Source organism: Ptiloglossa arizonensis, chromosome 7 (genome assembly GCF_051014685.1).
Source record: "Ptiloglossa arizonensis isolate GNS036 chromosome 7, iyPtiAriz1_principal, whole genome shotgun sequence".
Taxonomy (NCBI): Eukaryota; Metazoa; Arthropoda; class Insecta; order Hymenoptera; family Colletidae; genus Ptiloglossa; species Ptiloglossa arizonensis.
This window is the reverse complement of record NC_135054.1, coordinates 17,698,859-17,720,541: the sequence shown is the minus strand read 5'-3', so window position 1 is coordinate 17,720,541 and position 21,683 is coordinate 17,698,859. Positions and strand designations below refer to the sequence as shown.

The 21,683-nt window shown below is 40.3% G+C and overlaps 1 protein-coding gene across 28 annotated transcripts in view; it reads left to right on the top strand.

Moving 5' to 3' along the window:
- Para (sodium voltage-gated channel paralytic) overlaps positions 1 to 21,683 on the top strand; it is a 70,804-nt gene that overhangs the window by 10,471 nt on the left and 38,650 nt on the right. For 19 of the 28 annotated variants that reach the window (XM_076317003.1, XM_076317005.1, XM_076317002.1 and 16 more), the window contains exons 3-8: positions 2,293 to 2,830; positions 5,766 to 5,943; positions 9,397 to 9,429; positions 17,362 to 17,517; positions 18,805 to 19,010; positions 21,479 to 21,607. In XM_076317003.1, coding sequence (XP_076173118.1) covers positions 5,797 to 5,943; positions 9,397 to 9,429; positions 17,362 to 17,517; positions 18,805 to 19,010; positions 21,479 to 21,607 — 671 coding nt within the window. In that variant the 5' untranslated portion in view covers positions 2,293 to 2,830; positions 5,766 to 5,796. The remainder of the gene's footprint in view (positions 1 to 2,292; positions 2,831 to 5,765; positions 5,944 to 9,396; positions 9,430 to 17,361; positions 17,518 to 18,804; positions 19,011 to 21,478; positions 21,608 to 21,683) is intronic. The other 9 variants (XM_076317021.1, XM_076317026.1, XM_076317014.1 and 6 more) reach the window with 1 other exon arrangement.

The window sequence follows — 21,683 nt, the reverse complement described above, 5'->3', positions numbered from 1 at the left end:
AGCGAAGCACGAAAGCAATTTCACAAAAAGACAAATATACACCTATTTAATAATAAATCGGTATATCGATACGTCGAGTAACCTTCGAATGTAGTAAATAATACGGAGATAGAAGAACGATCGGGTTAAATGGCGAACAGCGACGAAATCCTGAGCTATCGAGAATGAGATTTATGGTCTTTTGGAGCTCGTCCAAGAACCTTTCGGAGCATTACAATACAGACATCGAACGAGAGACCCTTTCCTCGCAAGAAGATCCGCCCCCTCGAGAGGTCCCCGTTCTCTCAAAGGGCCCCGCGTTTCGGCAAGTGTGCACATACGTATAATTGGTGGAAGTAGTATAGCGCGAGGTACTGAAAAACACACACATATATATACACACACACAGACAAGTGGTACGTAAAGTAATATCCTCGAGGGCTCGAGCCGTCGAATGTGTTTTTCAACACAAACAACCGTACAAATCTGCAACGTCTGCCCCTTTGGCGTGCAGAGGCCCTTAATGCGTTAAAGTGTGCGCCAAATATTTTGGCCGCTCGAGGCTATCGAGGAAATTTCATTATACCGGCCAGCTGCTCTCCTCTGCTCTCTCTCTCTCTCTCTTTCTTGTCTCTCTGTTTCGCGGTTCGTCACGCCCCGTTATTTGTTTTAAGGCCAATGAGAAAGAAACCGAGACATCAGAGACACCACTCTTCGCGAGTTGAAACGCGCCCACGTAGAAGAAAGCCAAGGGCCCGTAGCGATACCGTAAGGGTGGGGTACTTTGTAACGTCGCTCACAGTCGTAGAAGTGGCCTTGAGGAGTGAAAATATTTGGCGCCCACTTCAGTATCCAAAAAGCATACAGAATCGTTCCTGGGTTCTTGACTCTCGACACTCAAGCGCGCTACAATCTTCACCCTCTACTGGCTTTACGACCTCATTAAACAGGGTGTTTCGAAAATAGGATTACGAACTTTTAGAGCTCATAGTGCTCATCTAAACAAGTAAAAATGTACCGGTAAACGTAGCCGATAAATAATACCGATGCACACACGACCATTGAGATAGGATCAAAATTGTTCCTTTTACGAAGTATACTAGGACAGATTGGTTTAGTTACAGGTATAATAATAATAATAGTAATAAAAAGAAAATTGTAGGTGTTTATTGCGTTAGAACTGGGTAAAAAATGCAACGATGTGGAAAAACATCGAGTCGGAAAAACTAGATACAATTATATGCTGTTAACCTAACCTCAAAAACGAACAAAGGGCGCCGACAGTAGCGAAGATTAGGCGTTTCTTTACGAGTTGGTTGTGAAATTTCCTCTGAAATTACATACGACCATATTCTACAGAAGTATTCTAGGGACAAAGAAAGATCAGTCTTGGATTAATGAGAATGTAGTACCACGAGTAGGGGGAATGTGGACAGTGTCGAGTAATGTTTGTTTAGTCGCAAGCTTTACTAAGACTGATTAACACGTCTCGCCTAATACGACTCGCAATTCCTTCCAGGGCTTGATCTTTCTTTATCTCTACAAACCACGGGCAACCTACCATACCTCGGCAAATATTAATTTAAGCGTCTGTTAGGACTTCTTCGCTTGTTTCGATGAGCACCACGAGTCCCAAAATTAAGTACGACTCAACGCGACTCGTGATTCCTTCTAACTTTTTCTCCGATACAACGGAGAATCTACCGTACCTCGTTCAATATCAAATTTGGAACATTACGTCGATAAGGACTTGCTTATTTATTTCGATAAGCAACAAGTCCCAAAATTAAATACGACCCGATACAACTTGCACTACCGATCTACCTTTGTCCTTACAATACCGTAGAAAACTCAGTGAATATTAATTTTAGGATATCACGTCTGTTAGGACTTGTTCATTCATTTCGGTGAGCAACAAGTCCCAAAATTAAATACGACCCGATACAACTTGCACTACCGATCTTCCTTTGTCCTTACAATACCGTGGAAAACTCGGGTTAATTTTAGTATATCACGTCTGTTAGGACTTGTTCATTTATTTCGGTGAGCAACAAGTCCCAATTAACGACCCCATACCACCCCCCGACCGTTGATCATCCTTTCTCCCGATATCACAAAGAACCTACCACACCTCGGTCGACTATCGCCAGTTCAGATCGTACGTCAATGAAAACTCGTACTCGTTCGTTTCGCTGGGCCCAAGTCCCGAAAGCTCGAGCACTCAATCGCGACACAGACTCTCCTCCATCAATTATACGTGGCGTTGGGTGTTATCGTTTCCCTTAAACTGATTTTTTCTCTCACGGTACGCAGGTCGGACATGAAAAATCTTGGTTCGCGTTGGACGGTCCCCGACATAGCACGCACTGCCGCAGCGCGTTCGTCATTTCTCGTCGCCATTTCGTCGGAACGAGATTCAGGTAGCAGCAGCAGCAGCAGCAGCAGCAGCATTAGCATCAAAAACAGGAGGAGCAACGTTAGAAGTAGCGGTAGTGGCAGCAGCAGTATCGAGGGTATCGGTGGTGGCCACTCTGTGAGCGAGCGCGTCACGGCGATCGAGAAGAAGAGGGAAAGGAAGATCTACGGCAGATCGGCAGTCGACGTGCTGCACGAAGCGCATTTATCCGTCCGATCGTACGTAACGGCGTCGTCAAATCGCATCGACGGCACGACGCGTCCCGAATCGACGCCCAGGCACCGGCCCCTAGCCGGCAGCAAGTCGCGCGGTTCCCAGGATTGGTCTCGTCCTCGTCAGCCGCAGCCGCAGCCACCGCAGCAGCCACTCTATTACCCCCCCGCATCGTGGGACTCGCGCACATTACACTTCAGAAACTGTTAGCACCGATCAAAAGTGAGTACCCTTCTCTATGGGAATTAACGTTCTCCAAGCACTCGGAGAAATACTCCTGGACCGACAACCATCAGAAATTTACACTTTTACAGGGCGGTTCGATTACGATTTTCCGGTCGAACGGAAACGGGAATTTTCATTTTTTCGTTAGCCTCGTCAGAGTATCGTCGACGTGTCGGCGAAACATCCCCGATGAGAACGAGTCCAAACACGACCTGTGTCGGATCGTTTGAATTGTTTGGTATCGTACCGGGTGTCTCTCGATACGGTGGAATATTTTACTATATATCGAAAGTATCGAAATCGCGTCTTTTGGAACATCGGAGGGAATTTTAATGTTTTTTGTAATATTCTCGCAAAGTGTTGGTTTTTCAAGTTAATGGATTTGGAGACTATTACGGAGGCAAATTGGCCTTGTATTATTGTTTCGTTTCGAAATGGATATTTCGTTGCGGGAAATGTAAGGTTTTCTTTTCCACGACGCATATTTTCTTCATTAGCGAAGCAAATAGTCGTGTCACTTCTATGTATTCATTATCGTTCAATGTCCATACAAAGTACCTGGTTATACGTTCGTCTATAAATATTTATTTTGAGAGAAAATGATGCGAGGCGTTCTTTTTTTTCCCTTCTAATCGAGATCCGTGCAACGACAATGAGTAAACGACTTGAAAACTTCGATACTCGAACCCGTTTATCTAGAAACCGAGTCGCGATATTAGTGTAAACGGGTTATGTTTCTTAAACAGCTCGTTAAGATCTATAATCCGAGGTGCGACTCATTAAAGAGAACGCGTTTCCACTTCTGGTGCTCCCCTCGCGAGTACTCGAACGTTTCGAGTATCTTGATTAATAATCTTGAATTTTCTCGAGTTGCGTCAACTATGACGCTGAAAATATTTCAGGAACGAAGGTTTTCGATGATTTACAAGAACGAATCAGACTTTCGCGGGGAGGAAAAAAATGTGTACTAGATACGAAGAAAGAATTCTGGGTAAAAAACAGATTTTATTATACATTCTTTGATATCTTGTGTACAACTAAATAGTAAATATCTGTTGTCAATTGTATTCAATACGAGAACGATTGTAATTATTCCTATCACGATTGTAATTCTCCTACCAAGAATTTTTATCAATTCTTCTTTTCTTGAATTCTTCCACATAAAAACTCGCAATAGTTGAATTTGATAGATTCCTGGCTCAACAGATTCATAAAACATGATTTTGTGGACGTTGCGTCAGTTTGAATGTTGATTGTTCGATAAATCTTATTCATATTTAATACGGTTTCTAGTTCCGCTTACAAGTGTCCTCAGAATACAGACGTTATTGTGTCTATTTACGAACGATTTTAATTATGCAAAGCTCACTTTAAATGCCACCTGTATTAATGGAGAAAAGAAAAGAGTTTTTGTTCTTACGTCTTCTATATTTTAAATTTTGCTCTTATTGAAATTATACGAGAAATTTTTTCTCCAACAGAGATAAAAACGTTGCTTCAATTATTTTCCAACGGCGATGTATCGTACATTAATCTCCTACCTATTTTTCCATTTGGTTATTTTTATAATTGAAAATAGAGAGCAAACAGACTGAAGTTGGAAGAAGAAAGTTTAGCTTTTGCTAAATTGGTTTCCAGAATGGTATGATGTAAAGGATGTAGCATTGTGAAGTATCGGGGAAAGGAAACGAACAATAATATCGTTCGAAGTCTCTTTTTCTGCACAATGCGACCAGTAGCAATTCGCCGATAAATTTCCCCAAGTTTCCTGTATCGCTCAATTCACTCTGAATGGCTCTTTTTCGAAACTAACCGAAGATACAGGTTCTTTCCTCGATTTCTTTTCTCGAACCTTATGATTCACCGTTACCTGGGACAAAGTTTTATGGTTTTACCGACTTAAAGTACTTTTATCGGGTACGTGGTACTTTTTTTTTCGCGCGTGGGGAAAATGGCTTTATAGCTCGGACGATGTTCAATTCTAATCTTGTGCGAAACAAAAGAAGAAATTTCAAAGTAGAAGCTCCATTTTTTGAATCCTCGTTATTTGAATACTTTATTATGCGAATGTCGTCTGAATAATGCATGTACTTTAAAGGTCATCTGTTTTACTATTCAGATCACATTCTTCGAAAATAATAAAAAATGAATTCTGTTTGAATATTTGAAACGATTACATGTGAAACGATTACAAATTATTTTCTTGGTGTGATACACATTCAAATTGAAAATTACAGCAAACTAAAAACGTTCACGATTTTGTAATATCGAAGAATTGTGTTTGTCATGTCTAAGAAGATGATTCATACATGTACATAACAGTCATAAAATTGAAATTCCAAGGAGGTTTCTTTTCGAAGCTGCAACTTAACAAAATACGTTCACGTTTTTGTAATATGGAAGAATGGTGTTTTTCAAGTCTAAGAAGATGACCCATTCATATACATGAAAGTCATAGAATTGAAATTCAAAGATTTCTTTTCGAAGCTGCAACTTGGCAAAAAATGTTCACGTTTTTGTAATATCGAAGAATGGTGTTTTTCAAGTCTAAGAAGATGATCCATACATATACATAAACTTCGTAAAATTAAAATTCAAAGATTTCTTTTCGAAGCTGCAACTTGGCAAAATATGTTCACGTTTTTGTAATATGGAAGAATGGTATGTTTCAAGTCTAAGAAGATGATCCATATATATACATAAACCTCGTAAAATTAAAATTCAAAGATTTCTTTTCGAAGCTGCAACTTGGCAAAAAATGTTCACAATTTTGTAATATTGAAGAATGATATTTTTCACGTCTAAGAAGATGACCCATACGTATACATAAAAATCATAAAACTGAAATTCAAAGATTTCTTTTCGAAGCTGCAACTTGGCAAAAAGTGTTCACGATTTTGTAATATTGAAGAATGGTGTTTTTCATGTCTAGGAAGGTGGCTCAGCTGTGTGCAGCTTAGACAATGTCCGAAGATTCTGACTCTGTATCAGAGGAAGAAAGAAGTTTGTTCCGTCCGTTCACGCGGGAGTCCCGGGCAGCGATCGAGGCTCGCATTGCCGAAGAACATGCCAAGCAGAAGGAGCTCGAGAAGAAGAGAGCGGAAGGCGAGGTAGGAACGCGGGCGTATTTCCTTCGAGCCTAATTAGACTTATAGCCAGCGCTGATTCGATGAATCGTTGCTGGCACGCTACTAGGATCAATTTTATTTTTTTACTCTTCAATTACCAAACGATCTTTTCGTTGTTATTATTTCATTTTCGTACTTGTTTAATCGACGAAAGAAGTCTTTGCGCGTTTTGTAACACGAAACACCCAAGTACCTAACTCTTCTTCGTTACTATCGTTTCATTTTTACCTCGTGAACTTTGATCCAGTTCGAAACGTCTTGAATTCATTTACGAAATTTACCAGGGTACGCAAATGACAATTCTTATCGAGGCTGGACCGAAGAAAGAAAATTTTTGTTACGTTAAATTAACAAAAAACAAAAAAAAACATGTCAACGTGTACACTGTAACGTTCGTTAAGATTAATCTTTACCTTTTTGTTTTTTCTTTTTTGAGTTCTCTTCTTTTTAGAGCGACATGAACCGATTTCGTCGATTATTCGCAAAACTCGTTTTAGCATCTCCACTCAATCTCCCATACAACCATATGTCCTTTTACGTATATCCACGTACGTACATTACCAACAAGAACGCGACCATTGACACTGTAACATAAAATAAGATATCTCTCTGTTCGATTTGTTACCGATCTTGGGCGCAGTTAGAGTACCTTTTCCCCCGACGAATCGATCGGTCGGACCGTAATTCGTACCGACGCGTTTTCAGTCAGGGAAGTTCCAAGAAGACACCGATGATTGTTATATATACATATACGTAACGTGCTTACATATTAGCATCGATGTACAGGTTGTTCTACTTTGCAGATATCTATATATTAGCGAGTCTTCGAACGTACAAGCATCGCTATTAAAGTGCGTTTACAAGTGTTTCACTGATTGTCACATATACTTGAGCACCGATTAATGTTTCCTTCGTAAACGTTTGCGATAACTGTCGACGTTATCGTTTCTCACCTTGCTCGTCGATCTGTACGCAAATGTTCCGTAAGAAACGAATCATTGGAAGGATTGATCGGTCTCAAGTGTATATTTTTTTTTCACGGTGTTGTCCGTGACGCTCGATGGACGTTTACTATATCTATATTTTTTTTTTTCTTACCCCGTAATCGTACATTTTTTTTTTTTGCGTAGCTGCAGTGCCGTTTTGCGAGATCTGTTTCTTCATGTTCACAACCATATGATTATACGTCAAGCTGCGGTGTTTCTACCTAACCCTTCTTGTAAACAACCGATTGTCGCTACCCGTCGCGTTGATTGTTTGCTTGATTTATTGCTAACGTAGTGAAAGATACATGCCTATCCTATTGACGACTTTTGTCTACATCTATCTATATATATATATATATATATATACCTACATACAACACGACTGTCGTCGAATAATGTATTGTTTTTGTGTTACCAAAGATATGTTCGCGTACGAGCTCGATGTCTGCAGTGTCACTATCTGTGCCTGTTTCTGTACGTACATAAATATCGCTGTGTCCGTAGTTCTCTCTCTCCCTCTAGGTTCTTCGCTGTATAGTTGACTTCCCTATACACGTACGTAGTCATGTAAATACATAAAACACACTACCGGCCATATACAGGATCGTGTAGTTTATCGTGGCGATCGTCACGAGTTTTTAGGTACTTCTGATGATTTATAAAAAAAAAAAAAGAAAGTTACAAACGAAGTACAATCGCGACGAAATTCTTTTCGCGATGATCGATCTCTCTCGTACGGTCGTTAACGAATTCAATCGAATCGTTTTCAACGATCGATTTTACGTAATAAATTCAAATTCGATTCAAATCACGATATTTGATTCTCGAAACAAGATCCAAACGGGTCGAAGGATAATTTTTTTCGTTCGAGATCGTTGTTCGAGGGATTGTTGAGATTCGTTCGTCGAAATTAATGTTTTCTGGGTTCCATGGCCTTTTCGTGAAATAATTGTTCCATCAGTAACGAGTCTATTTTATTCACTCAATGTCAGAAATTAGAACTTTATCGTTGTCCATATGGCTGGTAGTGGTACAGTAGAATATCGACATGTGAATTGAAATTTTTGGATTCTCTTTTCGTCGATGTGTTTCATCTGGATAACCGAACAGGGTGATTCTAACAAGTGGGAACGATTACTCAATTATCAGGGTAATTCGATCATTTATGATCAGTTTTTGAATTATAGATACGAAACGAGAGATGCTTAAAGAAAGAAAGAATATGTTTAGCGCAAAGTATTTATTTCGACCAACGATACACGATTTTCCAAAACTATTACACAGGTTCGGAGTTGAATTGAAAGGGACAGTATCTCACCCGTACCAACTTAATAGTTTCAGTCATATTGGTTTCCAACCGTGTCTGGCTATAGACTGTATGGTTTCACTTGTGCACTGTTCTTACTATATTCCATCTGTCTCTTGTATTCTTTTTGTACGGGTTTAATTATATCTGGCTGTGTATCGTTATAAATCCGCGAAAATCCTGCAGTCTCTTTTCACGAGTTTTGCATTCACCATTCGTAATGAAACATCTCGAGACGAAATCATACTTTACACAAACCGCAAACTATCCAGATGAAAACCCACAATCGGAGAAACTTTCAAGAATCGAGACATTGGATCGAACACGTTACTCGATGAAATATACAAGATACAGTCGCGACAAATTAAATCGAAACTCTGGAATATTTCTTCTTTCCACGAGGGCTTTTTTTTCCATTTTCCCCGCGAAAGGTGATCGATTTCGAAATTTTTACCACACGACCCGACATTCGTCCAGTATCTAACGATCATAAAAATCATCGACCACGATACCGAAGATTCACGACCGTGGTTCACTGTCGATGATTTCTCATCGTTTTGCAAACGAGGAATCGGCCTTGTATTACGCGACCGTTGCCACGATATTAACTAACAGAATCTCTTTTCACTGTCTCCGCAATACAGAGCCGGCTAGAGTTAGATTAGAGAGGGAAAGAGAGAGTCGAGATGGTATCAATTGATACGCTTCGATATTATTCCTCCTTTTCTCGCCCAGCTTGCCATATCCAGCAATCCTCTCGCTTCGATATCTTCCGTGTCGTATATACCCAGATATAAACATATATAACGTTATATACATACATAGATAGAACGTATATATATATAGGTATTTCTGTTTCGTACCCGTACTATGATGTCTCTCCTTACGCCTCCTGTTTCTCTATCTTTTCTAGCGTCTATCTCTGTAGCTTTACTCGAATCGATCCCGGTCCCCTGTATTACATACATCACCTATTTACTGTTTCCGTGACTGCACATTAGCGAACCTTGTTTCTTACACATTCGCTAATTCTATCCCCCAGCCCCCAGCCCCCCACCCCCTCGCCGCCCACGCCCCCTTTGCCCCCTCTATTCTGTGTTGTTTCTGTGTGTAACGACTGTTTCTCCATTTCTCCAATTTCAGGGAGGTTTTGGACGGAAGAAAAAGAAAAAAGAAGTAAGACGTTACGTCACGCTAAGTAATACCACTCTCTCTCTCTCTATCATCCAACTTCTCTACCTTTATCATACGATTCAAAAATAACAACACACACACACACATCTCTCTCTCTCTATATATATATAAATATATTTATATACACACAAATAGAACACCCTCGATCGAGTCTGCCACGATTTTGATTTGCATTTCGGTCGACCAGTCGACCCGGACACTTGTCACTCGCTGCCCGATGATATGTTACATGTACTATACTTCTACACGACACACCTAATTCTCACGAGCGCCACGGTGTACATCGATGCCTATCGCTCTACGTCGATACCTCGATGCCGAGATGTTAATCGTACGAGCTTGATAACGAGTATCGTTGTATATGGACGATTGTATTTTTATTTATTTATTTATTTTTTCTCTCTCTCTTTTGGTACGATCAATGTTTGAAAATTCTACAGCCAATGTCTTGCTTCTTTCGTATCCCGTGCCAGTAGCAATTTCACTTTGCCTCTTTGAATGTTTTCTTTTCTTTTTTTTTTTCTTCTACTTCGACGCCGGTGTGTTGTCCATTCGTTTTGTTTACGCACGATCGTGTTACGGTGAAAGCGATTAATCGGTGTTTTTGTGGAATTTTCGGTGGTACGGATTGTAGTTTAATAACGACGAAAGCACTTTTGACAATGTATTTTACAAAATCTCGAATTATTAGCGGCGAAGGTAAAGTGTCTTGTGAAACATTATTCAAAGTAGGTGCTTCTTTATAGCTCTTTGAAACCTTACATAGATTTATTTTTGTTCTCTTAGCGTCCTAACTATAGGCGGATAAAACTCGATTGGCTGTTCAAGGTCACCGAGGGGTTATCCCCGTTAGCACATTGCACGTAGAGTTTGTAATGTTTAATTGGCCAAACGAACCATTGACGAAATTTCGAGACAATGTTTCAAAAATACAAGATTTACTTTATTCGGATTCAGATTGTGAATAATACTCAGATTGTATCAGATTGTGGATAATACTTAGATTGTGTCACATTGTGGATAATACTGGAGTACTCTGCAGAGTATTGGATAGTATTCAGAAAAATAGATAAGAACGTTCAGTCGAAATTGGTTGGCAAATCAAGTTTTTCCATTCGTTCATAATTGTGATTACACGATTCTGAAAAATGATACGAGAAAAATAGTTGCAAAACTAAATAGCTACAGATCGTAAGAGAGTTTAACGCTATTAAGTGAGAACGAACTTAATTAGCTGCTCAAGGTCACTGACGGAGATACCCCCACCATCTTGTTTACCCCCACTTTGTCTCTTCGCGCGAACAATCGTACACATTGATACAATTGAACATCCAATACTTTGTCGATGTACTTGTTATGTTACACCCTTGGCAGTGACAGTAACGTTACTTGAAAATTTACCAGTATCACAATTTATCTTTAATAAAATTCAAGCGCCAGTAACCATCATGGCATTCGGTGCTCCGTTAAATCCACGTCAATTAGACAATTAATCTCCGCACTGTGTGAATTCTTCCAATTGATCCTTCCGCGTAGCCAGAAATTTCTCAAAACGATCAAAAGGCTCGCAAAACCACCGAATTGAACGCTCTCGACCGTAACCGTAATCATATCGGTCGCGTTTCGTCAAACTCCCTCTTGCCTCACGTTATACGTGATCACACTTATCGAGTCGCGCACCACCGTCTACGTAACGAAACTCCATCGGTCACGTTAGAGATTTTCTATCGAGGATACATCGTGGTTCGCACACGCGTAAGTTGGTCCACACGCTGACACACACCTCACCAATATGTATACATGACCAATATATATATATAACCAATTAATGCGCGCTTGTTGTGCTCGGCTGTGCGCGTACACGCTCTGTCGCAAGTGTCTTGACGTCTTACGGTAACAATGAAAGAAAAGAAAAAAGAAAGAAAGAAAAAAAAAGAACAAAGAAAGAAAGATCCGATATGAGTGCCCTGCCTGCGCGCGCTTCGCTTAAAAAACGATCGTCCCTCGACGATTATCGAAATTCACGCGCACCTCGTAAAACACGACGCGTTGCGCTTGGATTAAACGCTTTCGCGCATTGGGTCAGGTAACTATCACCATCACGACGAGATTTCGTTAACGATCGATCGGTCGTGATCGAGTCGACCGGTCCGTTTCGCGGATCGTTGCGATTCGCTCGCGTCCGTTCGTGGGCACAGCAATGGTACACGCGTGTTCGAATAGGCTTACCGCCTGGATTGCCGCCCTTCTTCTACGCGCGCAGCACTTGACGCCAGGGAATTCGGACAGTATCGTAACCGCTCGAACGATTAATCGAGCGACGTTATAAAATTCCCCCGATCGATACCGGGATGCACACACCGCGAACGAAACGTATCACCGTGTGCCCGATATCGTATACGAATACGATATTTTATTCAGCGGGTTTCGTGTAGACCAAAGGATTCGAACAAATTGAAGTGGCGTGCAAACGGTGCATTCTTGTTGCATAATTCGTGGGATGGGTACCAATTCGACCTTGATCGAAAATACACCGCCGAAATATGGACACTTGGACGTAATTAAACGCCGCGACCGAGTCTCGCGTTCATAAACGATTTGTGGGATTGTAAAGTGTAACGGACGTGAGAAATTTTGTTGTTGTATTGTTTTCCTTTTTGGGAAGGGGGGCAATTCGAATAAAATTCTGAATCGTTTTAATAGGTTTGGTATAAAATGACGACGGTGTTTGGAATTTTCGGCTGGATTGTACGATCATTTAGGTAATTGAAACGCGGGAATTAATTTGGGTAATTAATGTTTTCCATCGATGAGCGATCACCGTGTAACTTTGAATAGAAATGTAGCGGTTTCTTTTTCGGACTCGATCGTGTACGAAGCTTTAAATATTTATACTTGCTTTTTTATCTGTTCGAGGAATTCTAGAATCACCGAGTTGATTGTGTATAAGGTCGTTCGATAAGTTCGTATCAGGGTGTGTTTATACTTCTTGTAATACGTTTCGTAAACTCACAGAGTTGAAAAGACTCGGTTGATGAAATTGTTGTGCTTCGGTTTAGTCTGTAGGAAGCATTCGAAAGTCAATTGCAAGAATTTTGTACTCGATATTCAAAATAATATACGAAATGTGTGTTCGTTCTCGTTATCTCGCGTTGCACGAATTCTGGACAGAGAATACGGCAACAAGTGCAGCAAGTAACATTTGTGTCGTTTATGGAGAAGGTGTTTTATCGTCTCGTGCGGAAAGTGGTTTGATCGATCCTTGAAGGGAAATTTTAATCTGGGAACGTGGAGTTTGCCGCTACGAGAAACGTCGTTTAGCAAATTCTAAACGTGTAAAATCATGTGCACATAGACATTTGAAGGAAATGGGAACGATGCCAAAGTTTGAACGTACGTTAGCTTCGTAGGTAAGATTAAAACGCTACTCACTTTAGACAGTGGAAAAATAAACGATACGAACTTACGGGACGTCTTGATACATTATATTTCCAGCTCGGTTGAAAACAAATTTATCATTCGGGGACTTATTATTTTATCTATCTCAAGATACGAAAGGACCATTTTCAACACCCCTGGTTGGTTACCAACGATGTTAATCTTTTCTTTAAAATACTCCAAAATCGTTTAACGAGCCCAATATTTGAGGTAGGAATTGTTTCGTGAAACTCGATTTATTTTCCATTATTGATCGCATTTATTATTTGGGCGCGAGCAACCATTATTTAGGACAAAATTGTACTCTTTTTCAAACGTTCATATCGCCACCGCGTCGAGAGAGTATCGATCGAAGAGTAAACCCTCCAAAAAAAAAAGAAAAAAGAAAAATAATGGACCCATGCACGCGGAATTGCATCGGTAACATCATCGATACGTATCGTGATCGTTTCCATCGCTGCGTGTGCCCGCCGCGAAATCATGAAACTTATTTCGGGATGCAAGGTGATCCACGTTTGACCTCAATACTTGTAACAATTGTGAAATCATAAAATTTCATTTTCCGGGGCACGGTAATCCATCTTTGACCTCCATATTCAACAAAAAGACTCGAGCGTACCGTTAACAACGAACAGAATTAAACAGAGTCATCGTCGGGGTCGGAACAATACGAGAAATGTGGAAAACAACTGTACGTCCGTTTTCTTTTTCGTCAAGTACTGTACGTCTCGTGTAGAGCTCGCAGCCGCCTGGAAACGCTTCTATAGATCGTATGCCGTATCCGCAATGCTTGGAGCTGGAATTCTATATACATGCCTTTTTTTTTTTTTTTTTTTTCTTCTATTCATTAATTGTGCGCCTCGGTAGCAGCATAAGCGTGCAAGGTGCGCGAATTACACATGATCGCAGTGGCGTAGCCTCTCCTGGGATCGTATTGATCTATCGTCGGCACGTCGCAATACAGTCTTCGACGAAATGACAGGTCTCGCGTCAAAGGACATCGATCGCGTGAAAAATTTCGTTCGAAAACGACCGATGTTGTTCATTGGTCGAAACGACCAATCGGAATCGAGAATTTACTAAATCGAAACGGAACGACCGGCCACGAACGGTTGTCGTTGTCCTCTGAACGCGAGATCTTGCCGAAATTTGAACATTCACGATTCCTGTGTAAATAATATCTACACGCACCGTATAACATTGCACAAGAAGTGTAAATAATAGAAATAAGTGAACTTGCACGAGAAGTTGACTGGACGGCGCGTTCTCCCCGAATTTTTATATAAAATTCGACAGAGGGTGGAATGTACAGTAGCCGACATCGATGATTCGTTATTCTCGTCCGTACAGTGTTCGTAGTAAATACTTGGATAATTTTGTCTTCGAAACGAAATTAAATTATACGCAAAAAATATTGGGCGTTTCGATTGAAAAGAAAAATTGACCTTTGGGCTGTTCTCGATGTTGGGACCAGTGTCTTTGCAACGTTTCGAAAATAACTCGGCCACCGTGTACAATATTTTACGAACGAAAATAGAACGGTGGCGAGAGCACGGTGAACGATTTTCTACGGGGACTCGTTTATAGAACACCGAGCACACTTTCGACGCGTTCGTCCCGAATCAATCGCGGACTGGTCGCTTTGAGGTTACCCGCCATTCAACTTCTTGGGCAAACGAACAAACGAGGCGATCGACGATGGAACGTGTCTTGCTGCACCGTGTGTTTTGCTCTGGCCGCAAAGTTCAGCCTGAATATTCATCGACAGACACTTCTCGCTTGTGTAAATTAGATTTAGGTAGACATTACGTATACGAGAGCCATAGTATAGATCGTTACTAGGAGTAGGAGGTACGTGTATGTGCATCTGGTTAAGAGGACGATTGTATTCATTAGACCTTTAAAACGCTTCTATAGATAGTTCTCGGTAGCCTAGGTCATTATTACAGCGAAAGTTACTTCGAGTCTCGCTTCTCTCAATCGATTTGTTCGCTGGACGGGAGCAATTTCTCGCAAGGAGATCGTCCGATGATCATCGACACGGGTTGATAAACATTTTTACGGTGTGCTCAACGCGTCAGGAGTTCCCGATCCGCGGGGATCGATTACGCGGGGGGTGACACGATTCAGCCATAAACACTGATTCATCAACTACCTTTATATCATCGAACGCGGCGGACAAAAAAAAACCGGGTTTTTTTTCGTCGTCGCAAACTATTTTTTTTTTTTCTCTCTCTCTCTCTTTCCTTTCGCGAAACGATGTACATGTATATTATCGCGATATTACGCTCGGTCGGGCGTTTACCGAGCGCCGAGGGTAGCTCACGAGCACCGAAAAAAACAGAAAAAAGAACAAAAAAAAAAAAAAAAAAAGAAAAGAAAGAAAGAAAAAAAGAAAAAGAGCAGGTGGGCATACTTCGAATTTCTAATAATGACTCACGGGAGAAATTCGGTGAGAGGGGAGCGGAAACGAGGAGATCACGTGGACCTTCACCAGGTTCGTATGTTCACGACCCGCTTTTAGCACCAATTTCGTACTGTACACACATATATGTACATATATACATATATATTATATATATAATATATAATATATATATATACACATATCTATACATATATATATATACATATATACATATATATACATACACATATATATATATATATACATATCTATATATATATAGACCGCCTTCTATATGACTAGCCGCCATAGCTGCTTTTCAGACTAGACGCGGAAATAGATGTTCCCGATGCTTCCAAAGTAGGAGAGGAAAAAATGTGGGGCAACGTTGTACTGTCGGGTAAAGTACACATACGCGCTCGAACCGGAGACGTTGTCGTCTTTGTGAACGTTGGTCACGAGAGGGAGGAATACTTTTCTTGTTTTCTTTATTTTTTTTTTTTTTTGTTCTCTTCTCTCCTCTCTCGTTTTTTTTTATCGCTAGCGTTTCAATGCCACCGGATCGGTTCGCAAACTCGCGGAACAATCCCGAACGAAATTAGCAAACCGCGTTTCAATTTCACGAACGACGGTGACGGCTCCTACATCGAGGGAAGAATGCAATCGGTAATCCCCCGTTCCCCCATGTTGATCGTTTCACACGGGACACGAAGGAGGTGGTGCCTGCCTTGAAGCTCGGGACCGTTGTCTTGCGATGCACAATACCGCGGCTAAAACCGATACGACGCATAGAAGCTCATCTAGAAGCGGGTTATGAATAACCGGTGCACACATAGACGACGATACAAATGAATATTTCCAAGCGTTGGTCACTCGCGCCGTACATTATCGGGTAAACTGGGTGTCCCCGGTATCGACGATGCGATCTGGTTGGGGGTGCTTCAACGCGAAAAAATGAATCGGAAATATGGAATTGTACAGGGTGGTCGCTGAAAGACCGAACGATACGAAACGAAAATAACTTCACGTGGATACATAGATTTTAATTTTTTATTAATCTTTTTGAAAATACAATTCATGAATTCTTCATATATTTATCTTTTTGGAAATGTAATTTGTGGATTTTTCATATATTTCTTTGGAAATGTAATACATGGATTTTTCATATATTTTTTTGGAAATGTAATTTGTGGATTTTTCATACATTTCTTTGGAAATGTAATTCGTGGATTTTTCACATATTTCTTTGGAAATATAATTCATGGATTTTTCATATATTACTTTGGAAATGTAATTTATGGATTTTTCATACATTTCTTTGGAAATATAATTCATGAATTTTAGTATTATGTGGGGCAAGCAACATCCCTCGAATGATCACTAAATAAGAAAGATTATGACCCTTCCAAACCCTTCAGTCTTTCAACGACCACCCTGTATTTGTCGACTCGAGGCTTCCTTTTCGAGAAAACTCGACTTTCGAGGACACAATACTCGCTACGCGTGCAGTTAAGCACTTACGTACAATATTAATTAAGATCGCGTCGAGATTACGTACAATATTAATTAAGATTATTACGTAAGATATTAATTACGTACAATATTGATCAAGTTCGCGATATCATCGAGGAGAGTATCCAAAGTCGATTTTCTCGAAAAACAAAGCCACGAACAACACCTCGTTGTATATTTTTTCACGAAGAATCACCACCTTCTTGGCTGTACCGACGATACCAGGACACCTTGTATATATCTACACAATTGGTCGTTGTTTTCATTTTATGAATCACGATCTCGTTTCTGAATACCAAGACGCTTGAAATGTACGTAACATTGGAAATATTTGTTTCACCTTTGATCTCTCCGGGATGGATCATTGGTTTCGCCACCGGGGCCACGTGACGCACGTGAACGAGGGGTCGTAGCGCGGGAATTATCCGTACAGAATAGTCTAGCACGTCTGTACGGTAACGAGGATTCGATGCAAATGTACAAAGAGCTCGATTTTTTATTCGCTGTCTCTTCAACGATGGATCGAGGGCGTAACTTAGAAGTATCTCCGTTCGCAGGTTCGGTATGACGACGAGGACGAGGACGAGGGTCCTCAGCCGGATCCGATGTTCGAGCAAGGAGCAACGGTCCCGACCCGACTGCACAACGAATTTCCACCCGAGTTGGCCTCCACACCTCTCGAGGATGTCGATAGTTTCTATCATAACCAAAGGGTATACCGATCTTTTTCCTATTTTCTACGAAAGACAATTTTACGGGGTAAATCGAGAATGAATTTGACAGTTAAAAGTAATAAAGAAGATGTACACTGATTACTTTTGTCAAACCTTTGTTTTTTGGACTTGTTAACCTTTAATGTTGCTTACAGCTATTTATAATAGTTTCTATCATGATCTTCTTTATCTTTTCTACGAAAGAAAATTTTACGGGTAATTTCGAGAATGAATTTGACAGTTAAAAGTAATAAAGAAGGTGTACACTGTTTACTTTTGCCAAACCTTCATTTTTTGAACTTGTTAACCTTCAATGTTACTTACAGCTATTTACAATAGTTTCTATCATGATCTTTTGTCTCTTTTTTACGAAAGAAAATTTTACGGGGTAATTTCAAGAATGAATTTGACAGTTAAAAGTAATAAAGAAAGAGCACACTGTTTACCTTGCCAAACCTTCATTTTTTGGACTTGCTAACTTCGAATAGTTTTTGTAATTATTTGCTCAGACTTTATGGAACACCTACATTCGAATATTTCGGACAAAGTTTTTATTGTATCGTTAATATTTCATTGGCTGCACGAGGACAAAAACGGGGTAGCTTGAACGTAATTTACGATAGTTTCGGTGCAACTTTCACAAATGACCACGGAGTTGTTGATAATGTATGCACAAGGTGTCCGGTGAACCGAGGAATATCCTCGAAATAAATAACCTCGTGCGCAGGGTGTGTCCATTTAACGTTTTGGGTATATCGATTGACAAAATGACCTTGAATGACCTCGACTATTTCGGGTCATTGTTCTCGTTCTATTTGAAATTACAACGAATAAAATAGAAGCACTGAACCGCATATCGGTACCGTTTCGATGTTCGTGAGAAATGTGTGTCGTTGAAACATCGAAGAAATTCCTCTTTCTTCTGTATGAATTATTTTTTTAAACGCAAATGATTATAAAATACAATATTCAATGTATCGTGAAAAGAAGGTCACACGGTTATATTTAACGGCTCAAGGTGATCGTGGTTTTCAAAGGAAACGTGGTTACAAAATTTTTGCTCGTTTCGATTCGTCGATCGTCTCGAATCGATGAAATTTCGTTAGCGATGTTTCTCCATTTTCGCAAAAAAAAAAAAAAAAAATGTTCTCCGCGCGGTAAAGATCGAAGAATGAAACGAAAAGGGGTTACACATCGATTCGGGGTGTGGTTACGTTAAGTAGGACTCCAGATGTAGCCGCACGCTTCGTTTCTCCATTTCTTCTTCAACGTTATCGTTTGTTTTAGACCTTCGTCGTCATCAGCAAGGGAAAGGACATATTCAGGTTCTCAGCGACAGATGCGATGTGGATCCTCGACCCGTTCAACCCGATACGACGCGTGGCCATTTACATATTGGTTCACCCACTGTTCTCCCTCTTCATTATCACTACAATATTGGTTAACTGCATACTCATGATCATGCCCACTACGCCCACCATCGAGTCTACGGAGTGAGTATCGTTCGTCTTCCTCGCCTCGTACGTTCCGATAATTAGCGAAACGATGGCGAGAACTCGGTTAACTCTTTGTCTACGTTCACCGTTCTATCCGTTTCTTTCGTCTTTCTTTTTTCTTTTCTCTTTTTTTTTCTCTTTTTTTTTTCTCTTCTTTCTTTTTTCTTTTATATCGCTCAATTCTACTTACACACACGCAACGTGTGCGAGCATCGTTCTCCGCGAATGAAAAGCTGGACCAGAACTAACGTTTGCCGCGCTGCTTGTTACAGGTGTCCGTACCTCTTTTATTTCCAATTCTCTCTGTATATTTACCACGAACCGATTAATCTGGGACAAAAGACCGATACTCGTACGATGATAAGAAAAACAAAAAAAAAAAAAAAAGAAAAAAACGAAAAAAAAGATTCCGAATAAAACGACAACTTGTATATGATTCTTGGATGGATGGAAGCGAATAAGCAAAAAAAAAAAAAGTATACGAACAGGTGTTTTGTGCTTCGAGAAAATGATATTTGCATCGACGAACTATTGTAGATATATCGATAACAACGAGAGTAGCGAATTAAAATGGCTCGAAAGTTTCCTATTACCGTTTGCAGACGAGACGAAAAGATGCGTTCAATATATCACTGAAAACCGAACTTTTGCATACTACGCCTTTGAAACAAGTTGAGTCAACCAGAAAAAAAAACTATATGGAATATACTTTGCCGAACAAATTTTTTTTATTATCTCAGACAATATATATATATATATATAAATATATATAAATATATATTTTCGCTTGCTCTGCAGTGACTGTGAATCAACGTAGCTTAGCGTGCTTACGAGCCTAAGCCGGAGATGAGTTGCGAGGATACATACTAACGTTGATAGTTCCGTTTTACGATATTCGGTGTTTTCAATTGACGTTGATCACATTAGATAGGAAAGCCATCGAAAGCTTACGGCGAGTACACGTTGTAAAGAATAGATATTTCAAGCAATGTTCTACGTGTTATAGCTCTAATATATGAGTAGAGACTGTGATAAATTGTATTCCGTTGGTAAGTTTTGTCCTAGTCTCTCTAGAGGTAGCGTAGCCATGAGCGATCTGTGCGAATAATAATAATAACAATACAACGTAAAGAGGCTTCCGTAATAATATAGAGAATCGTTCGAATGAAACATCTGTTTCGTATGTTTGCCAACGAAACGATTGTTCGCTCGGGTCGTGCTCGACGTAGCTGACTTGTCTACGGCGATCTGTAATAATTTAGACACCGATAGCGATCGGACACTATCGCCTAGTTTAGCAGAAGCGACACTACTCACTGGAAAGGACGAGAGTCGAGAAATTTTTTTCATTGTCGCGAAAATTCGTACAGAAAATCCAGCCACGTTCAATTGGAGCAAGGTTACCGTACAGATGAGTAGCGATGGGATCGAGTATCTCGCGAGTAGCTGTTCGACTTGCATACTAGCGAAGATAACGATATTATTTCTAAGAATTATTCAAACTTGGTCAAACGTGTTCAAACTCGGTGGAAATATTTCGAGAAAACAATGATTAGATTGTCTTCCTTTTTTGGAAAGTTCATCGAGGAAACGGAGTAACTATGACTATTGTAGATACGAGGAAAGGTTACATACAAGGTGTCGTTTATAGTATAATAAGCGTGACACTAACTCGCGTCGTACTAACTTTAAATATTAATTAAACTCTTTCACCGTTTGTTTTGTTTGTCATCGCATTGCGACTCTCTCGTTGTTTCTAACAAACTCGTTCATTCTTTGGTTCGTTGAATTATTACACACTGTTATCAGAACCCTTTTCGACATACATTTCATTCAATATCTTCTGTGTCATTTCAAATGTTCGCGATACATATTTACATTATATTCAAACGGAACAAAGATGAATCGCATCACGTTTGTAAATGTAATTTACCATATTCTCACGTAGTGGAAGTCGTGGCAAAATCAGTTGGCCGCTCAAGGCCACTTCCCCCACCTTGAATCGCGTTAACCACGCCCCTACTTTCACGTCGTATCGGTGATCGAACGAAACGGTGGGGATAGCTTCTACAGTGGCCTTGAGCGGTCGATTGTTCTCGTTCAAACTTACTGGACCCAAGACTGGAGGAGGATCAAACATTGTTACACACGATAGAGACCAATTAACTTTAAACTGATCGACATTGATCGCGATATATATTACGTTTGATCTCATCGCTGTTCGCGAGAAAAAAGGTAACCGAGGACAATTGTTCGATAAAATAGCCAAGAGTCGTCATTTTCGAGAAAGACTGTTTCCAATGAGCTGGTGTAAGATGGCGTGTCCTTAACGTGACGTGGGTGTGTCGCTGATGCGACATCAGTGCAGTGTGACGAAACGTGAGATAGGCAGTAGAGAATTCGTACACACGCGTAAAAAAAAAAAAATCGCATTTAAAGCTGAGTGGTGTGTTTGTTGTTTTCAGAGTGATATTTACGGGCATCTACACATTTGAGTCCGCCGTTAAGGTGATGGCGAGGGGTTTCATTCTGCAGCCTTTTACCTATCTTAGAGATGCATGGAATTGGCTCGACTTCGTAGTTATAGCTTTAGCGTGAGTAGTTAAAAACTTATTCTTTAATAAAGAAAGAAAAAACCGAACGGTACAGAAATGACAAACGACCATTACG